Here is a 15,327-nt window from a genome sequence, read left to right as displayed (position 1 = left end):
GGCATAGTCGAGTGAGTTATTCTTTAAAGGCAAATTTAACATCTATCTTGTACAGGTGAATGACCACAACACTGTAATCGAAGAAGAAAAAGGGAAAAGACAAAGCTTGCGAAGTTAGGATTTTTGGTGCTTTCAATTGTTCGATTTAGGCGGTGATTGGTAAGTTTGTGTTATTTTTTCGTTTCTGTGATTTTGGTGCTTTGATAGGTGCATGAATACTAGTTTTCTAACTAGGTTGATGAAATCTGTCTTATTTTTTTGTGATGACCTGTGTGATCATAAGTGATGACCTGTGCTGCATTTTGTGCAATAATGTGGTTTGACTCAATTTTTTGAACTCATACTATAGCAGTCAATAGTTGATTATAGGGTAATTAAGTATGGGTAATATGCGTTGATTTGTAGTTATTTCTTTCATGTGGTTTCATATCCAAGTGGGTTAAACATGTTTGATTTGTTGGTGATGACTTGTGTGCATCCAAGTGATGACCTATGCTGCATTTTTTGCAATCATGTGAGTATTTTGTTGTTCGATTTTTTTCTTAAATGTGTCATCTATACTGATTGAAGGTTGTTGTGAATTGTTTCAGGTTGTTGCATATGTTGCTGCCTCTGCAGAAGAGCTGACCAATTCCTTCGTTAAAGAAGGTTTTGAGGTATATGGACGTTGAAATAAGGGTACTAAAATAGTTGACTTAATTAAATCTGTTGAACATCAAGAAAGTGTGCTAGGGAAATTGCAAAAAGAACTTGTAGACTTGAATGCAATGATGATTGAGAGGAAGAACCAACGCCAACATCAGCAGGGCAAAATGAAGTTTTCTGAGTTGGGTGAACCAAGTGTTGGTCATTCGCAAACACCTAATTCCAACCACCCCAAGGGCTGTATTGAATTTGGCAATTCTGGTGAGAGGGGTCATGTGGAAGAAGTTCATTTTCCAAAAAAGGAAGCACAAGAATCCGAACAGAGCAACATGTATGTGCGACAAAGGGATGGTCCTCGGATGCGTGTCAAGAGTATGGCAATAAGAACTCCTTTTGCAACATTTAGTGGGAGGAAGCGCCATAAGTAGTTGATTTAGAAATTTTATGTTTGTTGTAGTTAGGATTTATATTGCTAAATTTGGTATTTTTTATGTTTAGACATTGTGGAAGTGATTTATGACAATTTTCTTGTTTGGCTTAGTCATTGATTTATGAAATTCTGAGTGGTTTATATGAAGTTCTAGCTGGATGTTGTTCATAGGGATGGCAACGGGGCGGGGCGGGGACGGGTTTCACTATCCCATACCCATCCCCGTAAAAAAAATTCATCCCCATCCCCATACCCAAACCCAACGGGTATCAAACTTTTGTCCCATCCCCATCCCCACCGGGTAACGGGTATAATCTCGTACCCATACTCGTACCCATTTACTTACTACTTTAATATTAATTTTAACTAATTTTTATAAAATAATATAAATTACGGTAAAGGAAACATAATATTATCAAATATTCAATATTAGGAGTATGGTTGTTTCTTTGTTATCAAATACTTTGAAATAAATTATAATTGTTTACATTTTAGATTAGAATACCAAATAAAATTTAATGAGAACCAAAACATTTATTAAATTTGCAAACATTAATGAAACCTAGTTGATAAACTTTAAAAATATTTTTTTAAAAATTATAAAAGGAAAAAATATTTTTAAAAAAATATAAAAGGAAAAAAATATTTAAATTAAAATATATTTTAAATGTTTGTTTACTTCAATTTTTAAAATTATAATGAATTTATATTTTATACACTAATAAAAGTTATAATACATCACTTGATCAAAATGACGCAAAGAACAAATAATAAACATAATAATAAAATTTTAACATAGATCTTGTATCTTTTGAACCACAATATATGTTGGATGGTGGTAAAAAAATATTCATGACAATTATATTAAATTTTTATATTATAGTAAATAAAAATTATTTATACAATTATATTGAAAAAATTAAAGTAAGATTGTAATGAGTTAAAAAATAAAAAATAATTAGATAAAATTTATATAGTATTCTACATGATGAAAATAAACAAAAAATAAAAATATTAAGAAATTATCACATGTGTGTCTTATAAACAATTTGGAGACTATTGGAAGGAATCACACAAAAAGAAACAAATATATAATTAAGGGTATGATAAGATGAAAAATATCTTAGAGATCTAAGAAAACTTTTCAAATATCAACATATATACTCAATGGTTGATAAAGAAATGACGCAAAGAACAAATAATAAACATAATAAAATGTTATCATAGATCTTGTATCTTTTAAACTCCAATATATGTTGGATGGTGATAAAAAAATATTCATGACAATTACATTAAATTTTTATATTGTAGTAAATAAAAATTATTTATACAATTATAGTGAAAAACTTAAAGCATGATTGTAATGAGTTAGAAAATAAAAAATAATTAGATAAAATTTATCGAAATAGTATTCTATATGATGAAAATAAACAAAAAAAATATTAAAAAATTAACAAATGTGTGTCTTATAAACAATTTGGAGACTATTGGAAGGAATCACACAAAAGAAAACACATATATAATTAAGGGTATGATAAAATGAAAAATATCTTAAAGATCTAAGAAAACTTTTCAAATATCAACATATATACTCAATGGTTGATAAAAACAACGACGCAAAGAACAAATAATAAACATAATAAAATTTTATCATAGATATTGTATTTTTTAAACTCCAATATATGTTGGATGGTGATAAAAAAATATTCATGACAATTACATTAAATTTTTATATTGTAGTAAATAAAAATTATTTATACAATTATAGTGAAAAAATTAAAGTATGATTGTAATGAGTTAGAAAATAAAAAATAATTAGATAAAAATTATCGAAATAGTATTCTACATGATGAAAATAAACAAAAATAAAAATATTAAAAAATTAACAAATGTGTATCTTATAAACAATTTGGAGACTATTGGAAAGAATTGCACAAAGAAAAACAAATGTATAATTAAGGGTATGATAAGACGAAAAATATCTTAGAGATCTAAGAAAACTTTTCAAATATCAACATATATACTCAATGGTTGAGAAATAACAAAAATTGTTTTAGCGAAATAAAAGAGTTCTTGAAATGAAATAAAAATTAATAATAATAAGTAAAGATTTTTTTTTATATTACCAAGTAAATGAAATGTTTATGCTATTAAACACTTAAATTAAGAGTATTAAACATTCTCATGTGAAAGAAAAATATATAATAAATATAAATATTAAAAAATAATATAAATATTCAAATGTTAGACATAATTTTTTTTTAATTGACATACATCATTTTAACATAATTACATAAAGATTATGATAAGATAAAAAATATATTGGAGATGCGAATGAGTTTCATGACAAACCAAATATTTAGAAGAAATAAAAAATAAAAAGAATATATAGGGTTACTTAATTAATTGTGAATATTTTAATAATTTAAACGAAGATGGAAATATGGCGGGGACGGGTATTATGGCGGGGATATATTCATCCCCATCCCCATCCCCATACCCAATTGAAAAAATCGGGGATTTCCCATACCCATACCCATACCCATACCCAGTCAATGCGGGGATTCCCCGTCAAAACGGGGACGAGTTCGGGCAATACCCACGGGGACGGGTTTATTTGCCATCTCTAGTTGTTCATCCTAATTTTCATTGAGTGCAAATAAATTTTATAGTAGGTGAATAATGAATACGTATGTGGTCAGAAATTTAGTAATATTGGTTACCACACAGATCACAAATAAGTAATTATGTGCAAGATGTTGTTCACAGGTCAACACTTAATATATGAATGATCTACATTTAAAAATGTGAGAGTTATCATGTCTTGAATGTTTTACCAATTATAACACACCTGATTAATATATAATATGTGATGTAGAACTTGCGAACTAAATAACCCATACCAAAATTAATGTTCTTCAAAAAAGTTTACTCTAATTTCATACCAGATTTTTTGTACATGTGCAAATTTTTGGACTAGGTCACTACTTAATAGTTCTCGAGTCATCATATAATTTGAATACAGATAAGAAGAATATCATGTTGGAGTTGTTGATGAATTATCCCACTCGTAGTTTGTTGTTGTTCAATATGTTTCATATACGCAATAAAGGTGTTATATTTCATTAAGTATGGAGTAGTTATTGACACCCTTACCCAAATACCTTAGATTATGTGCGTGTACAAAATGTGAAGCGTAGATCAACACTTAATAGTGAAATGGTCATTATTTAAAATTATCATAGTTATGATGTTTTTCCTCTTTTATCAATTATCACACACCTACTTTGGTAAGGTTTATTTTCGTTGGATTTATGTTAGCAGAGACCACGAATTTGGAAGGTGTGCAAAATGTTTATTGTAGGTCAGCACTTAATACTTGATTGATAACCATTTATTATTGTCAATGTTGGCATGTATGTTATGTTCCACTTGTACCACAATTTTCCCACAGATTCATCATAGGCAGTATCCTACATTATATTTTACTCTATTTATGTGATTGATTGTAAGTGAGTTTCATACTAAAACCTTTTTCATAGATTAAAATTTTTGAAGGTGTGCAAAATCTTTGTCGGTGATCAACAATTAATAGTACATAGATAATCATATAATAAGTTTAACTGACAGTGAATTTACATGGATATCAAAGTGATAAAATAAGTTTAATATCATAGATGTAGTAGATCTTTCCAACAATGTCATGAAAATTAAAATTAACAACAGAAACACTAAAGTTAAAAATAAATAGCCTAAAAATTGAAGACATTAAACAGTCATGAGTTACGTAAGTGATATATTATCCAGAACAGAAGATTGAACTTTGGAGCTCTCCCCAACCTCAACACATGGAATATTGGTGGATGGAGGAACCATCCTCTGCAGTATATCCTCCACATTAGCAGTGTTAGTAGGCTGCATGTTGGGCTACAAATTGGGTCCCATATTTGTGTTGTCATTTGCGTTCGGATTGGAATTTATACTAGTCTGGGCATTGGCTTCCACGTTTTGTTTGACAACATAGTTAAGTCGCACAACAGGCATAGAAGTTTTAACTTCTTCTTCAGTTGGATGAGTTATGTCATACTTGAAAACCTACAAATGTCATGAATGATTATATTGTGTGACTTGAAGACATGGTATGAATTAAAAAAGACATATATTTGTTTCAAGATTAGTTATTTGCCTTGACAATGTTCCTAAGTGTGATGTTGAGGTACCCAAAAGGCCATAATATAACAACCTATTGAATCAAAATTCATAAAGTTTTATGAGTAACTATACATGAAGAGGAAAAACAATAAAGAGACATAATTTCGTACAAGTTTAATCCACTTGGGTATGAAACCACATGAAATAAATAACTACAAATCAACGCATATTACCCATACTTAATCAACCTATAATCAACTATTGACTGGTACGACATGAAAGATCAAAAAAATTGAGTCATACCACATGCTTCCAAAAAATTCAACACAGATCATCATTTGTGAGCAAACAGGTCATCACTTATACATCATACAAGTGTAATCAACTTAGCTATGAAACCACATCAAAGAGATAATTACAAATTAACTCAGATTATCCAAAGTGAATCACCCAATAATCAATTATTGACTAATATAATATGGAAGTTCAAAAAATTGAGTTAAACAACATGATTGCAAAAAATGCAACATAGGTCATCACTTGGATGCACACAAGTCATCACCAACAAATCAGACATGTTTAACCCACTTGGGTATGAACCACATGAAAGAAATTATTACAAATCAACACATATTATCCAAAGTGAATCACCCCATAATCAACTATTGACTGCTATAGTATGAGTTCAAAAAATTGAGTCAAACCACGTTATTGCACAAAATGCAGCACAGGTCATCACTTGTGAGCAAACAGGTCATCACAACAAAATAAGACAGATTTAATCAACATAGTCAGGAAACTAGTATTCATGCACCTATCAAAGCACCAAAATCACAGAAACGAAAAAATAACCCAAACTTACCAACCACCGCCTGAATCAAGCAACTGAAAGCACCAAAAACCCTAACTTCGCAAGGTTTGTCTTTTCCCTTTTTCTTCTTCAATTACAGTGTTGTGGTCATTCACCTGTACAAGATAGATGTTCAATTTGCCTTTAAAGAATAACTCAGTCGACTATGCCACCAAAAACAAAAAAAATATCTCAGTTCCTTAACCAAAAAACCCTCAACGACGATTTCGAACAAAAAAACACAAAACTGTTGGCGTATTGGAGAAACGCAAAAAAAAAAAAAAAACAGACCTACGAACCACGATGTTGAATCGAACAATGGAAAGCAACAAAAACCCTAACTCTGCGAGGATCGTCTTCTCCCTTCTTCTTCTTCGATTGCACTACAACACACGTCTTCTCCCTTTTTCTCCTTTCTTCCTTCCTCCTTTCTTCCTTTTCCCTTTCTTTCTTTCTTTTCCCTTCCCTTTTTCTCCTTTCTTCCTTTTCCCTTTTTTTCTTTCTTTTCCCTTTCTTCGTTTTTGCTTGCTCTGCGCACACCCACTCTCCAAAGAAAACCTACCTTATCACCCTTTCAATTTTGCTTGCTCTGCGCACACCCACTCACCAGAGAAAATATATTTTTTCACCCTTTCAATTTTCACGCCCACACCCACTCTCCAAAACGTCTTTCTACAAAATAAATTTTAATAAAAAATAAAAAAGCCACGTCTGAAGTAAAATGCTTTAATAAAATTAATTTTAATTTAAAAAATAAAATCCACCTCTTGTGCATGCCACTTCATGGTGTGTCAAATAAAGAATCACAGTATAGAGTCACTTTATTTTTCCATCAATTTAATGCCAAATAAGTATGATTTAATATCAATATAATAAATAAGAAAACTATCACACCCGGAAAAAAAAAAGTGTCACAACCATGTGCAGAGTCATTGAATTGCAATATAGAAAGGAGACATAATGATGAGTTTTTATCTACGTGTGCGAGGAGGTAACATTGTTCAAGTTCCAAAGAAACAAAAACATCAATACAAAAATACTAAATCAACTTCATAAACAGACGCAAATTTCCAACAAAAAAATTTAGAGCAATTTTTTCTTCTACTTAAGAAAACAAATCCTAAAAAATATTTTTAACTTATTCTCCTTCAATTTTAAAAAACACCATGAAAACAAATCGAAAACTCTCTCTCCAATCACGAATTCCATATTAGTTTTCCATCCTCAAACCCAAAACTGATATCATGAATTCCATCCAATAAACCGAACATATTTAATATAAAAACATAAAAACGGTTCGGTTCGGTTTATTGAACCAGGCCATGCCCTATCTACGTGGACACGTGTTTGGATTTCCGACGAATAAGGAAGTGTTTGGTTGGAAACGAAATACACGCAGCATTTTTGCAGTGAAACTGAAAAGGGGAAGAAGAGAGAAATGGGAGAACTTTACGCGTTGGACTTCGATGGAGTCATCTGTGATAGCTGCGGCGAAAGCTCTGTCTCTGCTGTCAAGGTTGGTTCTTCTCTTCATTTCACCCAAAACAATTTTTGTTTTTTATTTCAAAATCTTTTTAATTTTCAACATTTTTTTTTCAATTGCTTTTTCCTCTGTGAATTCATGATAATGCTACTTCAACTCATCATTGTCTATTCTCTGTTTGGATACTCATCATTGTTTATTCTCTGTTTGGATATTTTCAGGCTGCCAAAGTGAGATGGCCTGGTTTGTTTGACGGGGTGGATTCGGTCACAGAAGATTGGATTATTGACCAGATGCACACAGTATAATAAGTTCATTTGACTTAGTTTCAGTTCTTATGGATTTCATGCGACTCTTCTCTGCTTTGGCTATGTTGGTTTGTAATTTTATTGGTTGGAAAGAGTAATAATGATCAGACATGACTGGATGGTAGCAAAAGAGTCTTGAATTTTCGTGTAGTTTGACTTTAGTTGATGAATTCTAGGGGGTGTTTCATTTTGGATTTGTACTTCAGAGGTTTTTGTTTTTGAATGAAGTGTCAAATATCTGCCATGTTCTAATTAGGCAATTAGACTTTGTTGGTTAAACTTATGAAGATGAAAATAAGAAGCTAAAAGAAATAAACTTCTCTCATATATAAAATTAGGCTATGTATATCTTAGAAAGTAGACTTACCAAGTAACAAGATAGACTTAACAAACATAGCTGGGATAAATTAAGATCCCATCTTAAAATGCGCACAAAGGAGGACAACTTGACAAAAATCTTAAGGTTCAATGCTTATAGATATATATATTTTTTTTTATATATCACTCAACTTTCTCATTTCAGACTTTCAACTTATACTTGTATTTCTAACATACATACAAAGAATAAGAGGGAAAACCATTTTCGTGTTTTCTTTTTATGAACTGATTGCTATTGTTTCCTAATTTAACTATCTTTTTTGAGTGCTAGATTATATTTGCTTGATTGCTTCAATCATCAATTTCCATTGCAGATCATTAAACTATTTGATGTCATGAATAACTTTTTATGTAACTTTTATGAGTGTTTTCAATTTAAGACTATTTCCGTATGAAATCATGTTGGACTTGTTTTCAGTTTAAAGATGAACTTCCATAGTTTTTTGTGTTAGGTGCGACCAGTTGTTGAAACTGGATATGAAAATCTTTTACTTGTGAGACTGTTGCTTGAGAGCAGAACACCTTCTATCAGGAAATCTTCGGTGAGTAAAAATGCTTACTGCTTTGGTTTTTCTCATCAGTTATTTCTTAGCAATTGAAAACCATGTCACTGTGATTAGTCATTGACCGGTCAATGGATATTCCGTACCAATGACGTGATATAAAGAAAAGCCATGTCATTGGAACTAGGTTCATAGTTTATGTTGATGCCACTGGGCTTGAATCTGCATTTGCTTTCAAATGAACTCTGGATCTGTTGACTGATGTCATAGTTCTTGTGCAAGGTTTCAGAGGGGCTCACGGTTGAGGTTATACTGGAGAAATGGTCCAAATTGAAGCCTATTATTATGGAAGAGTGGGGTGAGAATAGGGATGCTCTGATAGATCTTTTTGGAAAGGTCAGAGATGAATGGTTGGAGCAGGATTTTGCTGGTTGGATTGGTGCAAACAGGTAGCCAAATCATACTCCTGATAGGGGATTAACTTTTCATACTTACGATTATACCAGATGCATGGTAGAAAACTAATGCAGTAATGAATGGTATTTCCTATTATTAATTGGCAATGCTGTGTCTTTAGAATATATCCTGGTGTTTCTGATGCCTTAAAATTTGCAAGCTCGAGAGTGTACATTGTCACCACGAAACAGGTAACTATTTTTTCCCTTTGACCAAGCAAGGGAACAATAATCCTAACAACAACAATAGACTATTTTACTTTCAACATTAAGAAAAATAAGAGGGGACAAAGATAACGGGCCATTGTCCCAATCCCATGAAACCGCATCATGTTAAGTTCTACACTTATTTCTCTAATTTTAGAGCCGTTTTGCTGATGCCTTACTCCGAGAGCTTGCCGGAGTGACCATACCACCAGAAAGAATATTTGGCCTAGGAACCGGGTTAGTATATTTTACCAAAGTAATGCTGTAAAACATTTATATTTAACCTGTTTCTCTTTTTTTCTTGTTATATTTTGATGAGATATTTTTTTTTACTGGATTATCTTTGACATCACCTTCAGTCCTAAGGTAGAGGTTCTGAAGCAGCTTCAAAAAAAGCCAGAGCACCAAGGACTGACACTACAGTAAGATATTGTACTTTCGCTGCAAATATTGGCATTTTGGTTATGGCTATTATTATGTATAAAACTTTGTCTTACTTCTAAAGATGGTTCAAAAGAAACTAACTCCAATTAATCTGAACAACCAGCTTTGTTGAAGACCGGCTAGCTACATTAAAAAATGTCATCAAAGAGCCTGAGTTAGACCACTGGAACTTATATCTAGGTAGTTCTCTCTACCTGTTTATGATTTTTACCCTCCCTCATCATGTCTAAGTTCGCATGATGTGCACTATTGCAAATGTTTAGTGTACTTGATAAACTTCATTGTTTGGATCAGGGAATTGGGGTTACAACACCCAACAAGAAAGAGAGGAAGCCGCAGCTATCCCCAGAATTCATGTTCTTGAGCTCTCTGACTTCAGCAAGAAGTTAAAATAGGGGTTTTCATTGAATTATCAACTGTCAATAATTGAACCAAATATTTTCTTCCTACTCATTTATAAGCAATAACAAATTTCTGCTGAACAGAATCATCGAGAAGAGTTATAAACGCTCATATCTTATCAGATATTAATTTGTATTATATTACATTTCAACTTAAAACAAGTAAATCATCAAATAAGTAGCGAAATTATAGAAAAATCTGTAAGAAAGATATAAATTAAGAATTTAACTATTTCTTTGACAGAAATTATTGGAAAGTGTTAGACAAATTATTGGAAAGTGTTCATCATGTTCGTAGTCAAAATCTTCCTTTAGCATTAGTACAAGTATATCTGCTAAATAAACTGTATGTATAATCTGAGTACTGTATTCTTCTTCTCATTCTCTCAAGCTGAAAATTTTGAAACTAAATACATATGTTCCCTTTTATTTATCTATGAGGAAAAAAAGAAATTATTTAATGTCCATTTAGAAGTCCAAGATAACCTTGATTTTACCAATCTTTAAATCACCTAGTAAATCTCGAGCAATAATGCTCATATCACACTATTGAGGAGAGATAAAAGTTAAATATATAACTCGTTAATCTAGTGCAAGAGGTTTTATTCAAAGTTTGATTCTAGAAAATGTTAAAAGTCGGTAGGAAAAAATTTCATAGTTCTTAATGGTTTTGTTCTCCTCAAACCCAAATTGATGGACCAAACCAACTAGAATAGAGGGTATAACTGGAAGTTTGATTTTTAACTGTACCAATCAGCGCATATATAAGGCTGTTTTTATTGTTATTTTTTGGTGTTACTGAATAAAAAGAATAGTAATTGTATTTTTTAATTTATGTGTTCTACTTTAAGTATGACAGATAAAGAGGAGTGAGTTTACGATAGTTTAATGCAATAATACGTGGATAAATTAGTGAGATATTTCTAGCATTGCATGTTGCATATTCCATCCAGGAGTGGGGCTTTTCCTTACCCACAAATTTGTTCCCTCTTGTAGTTTGCAAATATGCTTTTTTGCAGATTACGAAATGCGTTGTTTTGTGTTATGCAACAGCTTGAGCATTACTGATATAAAAAAAATATCCCTTACAGTGTTCCATATGTTCATTTGAAACTTATTCAAATGTCAACAAATGCATCTTCGAATCTAATGGTTTTTCTTTTAGGCAATTAACATAACCAATATTTTGCCTTATTTAGAAATCAACTTTCACTGAACATGCAAAAGATCCGATGTAAGAGTTGAACCATGTCCAACTTAGAAGCCAACGCAAGCCACATAACCATAGCACGTTTCAATAGTTATATCTTTTTGTCTTTATACCAGATGACATCAAATGCCTCATTTTATAACAAGCAACTAAGCACCACGTACACATTAAAACATTTCTAACTTCATACAAATTGACTACTACTTGGTTCATACGAAAAAAAATCTTGAACCGGTTATAAAGAATAATCTATCTGTTTAAAATATAAAGATAATAACACTAACATTGTTAATGGATAAATAGAAATTAGAGAAAAAAAATTGGTAGATTGGCACGTGTCCTGATTCCTATGATAGTTGGTGTCATAGAATTCAATCCTGTTTGGACTTTGATCGAGTTATATTTCAGTCTCTTTATCCAACATTTCTACCATTAAAAAGTGGTTCTAATAGTCTTGCTAAATGCAGGAAAGCTGATTATTACTTCACTATCATTGAGAAGCAGTTTATCACAGTAATTAAAAGAGAAGGAGGACTAAAAATTTAAGAAGACTCGTAAATCATTGAAAATGAGTGACACAATTGCTTTATCTCAACTTCTAGAGAATTATGTCTGTACCGATTGTTACAACTCTGTTTTATCATTTTGATCAATTTCCTCTGTATCAGCATCATCTGCTTTGGTTTTCTCACTGTTGAGCTTCTCAATAATTTCATCTAGAGGTGGATCTCCAGGTCTTCTGAAAAATTCATCCCCCATCTTAATCTCATAAGCCTCTGATTGGTCCAAGACAAATTCCTTCAACTGACAACATGATACGAGTGTTGGTTAAAATTCAGAATAATTTATTATAAATTGAACAGGGAGGTTAAACATATAACAGTAGATTGTGGGTTGCTAAAATTAAACGGCCAGGTTGATTCTTCTTTTTTTCATTCTTTATATTTAAACGAAATTAAAACAGAAAAGTAAAGAGCAATACCTCCTCCAAGTCTTTGATGCTTTCCAAGTTGAACATGAGTGTATTCAGGTCAACACCCATAAACCTTACTCCAACAGCTCCAGTTCTCAGAATATGTGTCCATTTCATGGCAAATTCAGCTACCATGTCCTAAAAATCATGAAAAATGGTTATGTTAATCAGTATTCACACAAAAGTTCCAAGTAGAAACCTCAATGCATCATCAAACAAAATATTGAGCATCAAGTACAGATCAAAATCTCAAGACCCTCTTAGACTACTCTTAATCTTCAATTATATTGATCGAGCAGTACTTAAAGAGCCATGTTGACAAATTAACAGCATATCATAAAACAAACAAAGTTCCGTTTATACACATTGTCAATGTAAAACATTTTTCCGGAAACATTAATCAAGTTTTGTTTGACCACTTTATCATGCCCAAACTGTTCATGAATATGATGTGTTGATAACATAAATTCCTATTGGATGTCTGTGTAAACTATTTTACTCTGATAGTATACATAAATTAAATTCCGACAAATAAACCATGGACAACAAGTAGAAACTATATCCGAAAAGTCCAATTTATCCCCATTCTCAAACTCTATAAATGTGCAACGCCAGCCTAAACTTCAGAGTAGTTTCCAAGTAATATTCCAAAGTTCAATCAACTTTTCACAAGGAAAGTAAACCCCAATCCAACGCAACAATGCAAAATCCAACAAGCACAGAGCAAGCCACATTTTAGTTGAAATACAAAACAACAACAAAAGCCTTATCCTAAATCAATAACTACACGAATAGTAACACATCATTGGATTTAGTTAAAGGCCAAATTCTAAGAGATATAATCACACATAGTCTGTTGTGGGTGATCCGTGATTGGGATTTTGAAAGTTCAACTTTGAGCAGTTCAATTCGGCTATATGATACTATAAGTGAAATTAAATTCTAGCTCAATTGAATAAATAAACTCTCACCAAAAACCCATTAACCACCATATTGATATTCATCGCAACCAAAACCCACCACTTCAATTCAAACTCGAGCTCATCTTTATTTATTAACTTGTTTAGAAGAGTTTAATTACTAAAAGTATTGGTTGCAGAAACTTCCAATTTTAGTCTTTATACATAAAAATCATTTTCTTTAATTCCATACTCGTATCGTTTTTATTCTCTTTCATTCCCTAAATATGTCATTTTAATTTTTTTTTGAGTAGGAATTAAAAAGTGTGTTTTTAAGTAAATGGATACACAACTATGGGGGCCTAAAGCGGAAGATTTTTTAACCCGTAGAAACTAAAAGGTCAGTGAGACCTTTAAAAAAGACGAACTGGGCATGAGAAAAAAAAAATCATCACTTCAACTCAACCCCATTATGCCACAATAAGGGTATCAGCAAAATCACAAAAGATCACAAATTTAACCAAAATTCGAAAACACACAGCCACAATATCAAATGGGCACACGCTAATCAACACAGAAAAAAACGCCAACAACGTGCTCACCGGAGTCCGGCGAACCCCAAACCGGAGCTTGACGAATCCGATGACGGGTCCAGCATGGCGCTTCTTCATCTCCTCCTGAATCTGCGAAGGATCCATCTTGGAGATATCAGAGGGGGGGAAAGAGGGTCCGGGTTTCTTGCCCCATTCCTTCCACGCATCGTCCTCCTCGTCGTCGAACACGTCGTCCAAGTCGTCGGTGATGTGGACCTTGCGCTTTCCGGCGAGGGCAAAATGGGAAATTGAGGACGCAAGGAGGAGAAAGAGAAGGAGAGTGTGAAGGGGTTTGAATGTCATTAGGAAGATGATGAAATGAATGTGAAAGAATTGGAAAGAAGCTTATTGGAGAAGAGTGTGGTGTGAGTGAGTTTTGTGTGAAGTGTTGTGAATGAAATGTGTTAGCATTTGGGTTGGTGATTTTGTTGCTTTCTCTTTGCATGCTAATCGCCATATATCAATACTAATATAAATTAAATTTGGTACTCAATATTCTCTCATTGTATTTTTTAACCTTTTATATATTTTAGTATATATTTCAAAAGAAATTGGATTTCAATAATCTCTCTTTAAATTAGAATAACTATGTTAAGTGAATATTTCTCTTGAAAGAGAAAGTGTTTTTAAAGGTTATCTCCCATCAAAAAGTGTGAACTAGATGAGCTACCAATAATGGTCACCAGAGATTTTTAAAGTGTATTTATAGTACAAAAGTATATATTGCTATTTAACTATGAATTATTATAGAAAGACTATTGCTTTTTATAATAACTAATTTAAAGTCATATTTTAGAATAATTTTCAATTGCTTAAAAGTATAAATTACATAAAATGAAACTTAAACTCTTTTTATTTAGATGACAATTTTGATTAATTTGAAGTTAATGATATAAAACCAAAATAAAATATCCATGGGTGTGTCTTATCATTAATCTGCCTTACTCTAAACTTGGTTACCACCTATTTCAATTCAAATAGATGTTTTATGTCTCACTCCTCACACTTAAAAAAACTAGTTGCAAATCTGTGCTATGATTCTCTTAGTATCATGACATTGACATAATAGGTGGGAGAAACTATGAGAATGAGGTGGCCATATCAAGAGTTTTTTTTACCTCTGATGCTATTCTCAGTGATAATAACAAGCACTAGAATTTGGTAGAAGTGAACTAGAATTCAACGAGGTAATGACAAGCTTCACGTACTGTTGAATCGTACCAAGTATGACAAAAATCAAGCAATGTATCACATAGGCTCATAGGAGAGATCGTCAAGTTAGGTTCACCACCTTTTTGAACCTATGAAAAACATGACCAGGATTCCAAGAAATCCTAGACCACAACGATGGAGCATACTACAATGACATAGTGTTATTCTTCCTCGTAGAGCCAAT

General features: G+C 32.0%; 2 protein-coding genes across 2 annotated transcripts; one reads left to right on the top strand and one right to left on the bottom strand.

Annotated features, from left to right (window-relative positions):
• Positions 1 to 7,352: 7,352 nt before the first annotated feature.
• Positions 7,353 to 10,426, top strand: LOC114183719. The gene is made up of 9 exons (XM_028070835.1): positions 7,353 to 7,593; positions 7,782 to 7,862; positions 8,699 to 8,788; positions 9,032 to 9,198; positions 9,327 to 9,396; positions 9,569 to 9,648; positions 9,771 to 9,833; positions 9,959 to 10,035; positions 10,150 to 10,426. The coding sequence occupies exons 1-9, from the start codon at positions 7,516 to 7,518 to the stop codon at positions 10,248 to 10,250; spliced, it is 807 nt and encodes a 268-aa protein (XP_027926636.1). The 5' UTR covers positions 7,353 to 7,515; the 3' UTR covers positions 10,251 to 10,426.
• Positions 10,427 to 11,915: 1,489 nt separating this feature from the next.
• LOC114184032 lies at positions 11,916 to 14,368 on the bottom strand. The gene is made up of 3 exons (XM_028071265.1): positions 13,941 to 14,368; positions 12,449 to 12,577; positions 11,916 to 12,270 (listed from the first exon to the last, which is right to left on the bottom strand). Exons 1-3 carry the CDS (start codon positions 14,232 to 14,234, stop codon positions 12,091 to 12,093), a joined length of 603 nt encoding a protein of 200 aa, XP_027927066.1. The 5' UTR covers positions 14,235 to 14,368; the 3' UTR covers positions 11,916 to 12,090.
• Positions 14,369 to 15,327: the final 959 nt, after the last annotated feature.

This window comes from Vigna unguiculata, chromosome 5, assembly GCF_004118075.2.
Source record: "Vigna unguiculata cultivar IT97K-499-35 chromosome 5, ASM411807v1, whole genome shotgun sequence".
NCBI lineage: Eukaryota > Viridiplantae > Streptophyta > Magnoliopsida > Fabales > Fabaceae > Vigna > Vigna unguiculata.
This window is presented reverse-complemented; position numbering and strand designations above follow the sequence as displayed.

Bases quoted from the DNA above. Each gene is read 5' to 3' on its own strand.
- LOC114183719 (XM_028070835.1), top strand. From the start codon at position 7,516: ATGGGAGAACTTTACGCGTTGGACTTCGATGGAGTCATCTGTGATAGC. The intron at 7,594-7,781 runs GTTGGTTCTTCT...GGATATTTTCAG, and splicing joins GCTCTGTCTCTGCTGTCAAG to GCTGCCAAAGTGAGATGGCC. The intron at 9,199-9,326 runs GTAGCCAAATCA...CTGTGTCTTTAG, and splicing joins GGTTGGATTGGTGCAAACAG to AATATATCCTGGTGTTTCTG.
- LOC114184032 (XM_028071265.1), bottom strand. From the start codon at position 14,234: ATGACATTCAAACCCCTTCACACTCTCCTTCTCTTTCTCCTCCTTGCG. The intron at 12,578-13,940 runs GTGAGCACGTTG...CATGATTTTTAG, and splicing joins TTGGGGTTCGCCGGACTCCG to GACATGGTAGCTGAATTTGC. The intron at 12,271-12,448 runs GTATTGCTCTTT...TCATGTTGTCAG, and splicing joins GCATCAAAGACTTGGAGGAG to TTGAAGGAATTTGTCTTGGA.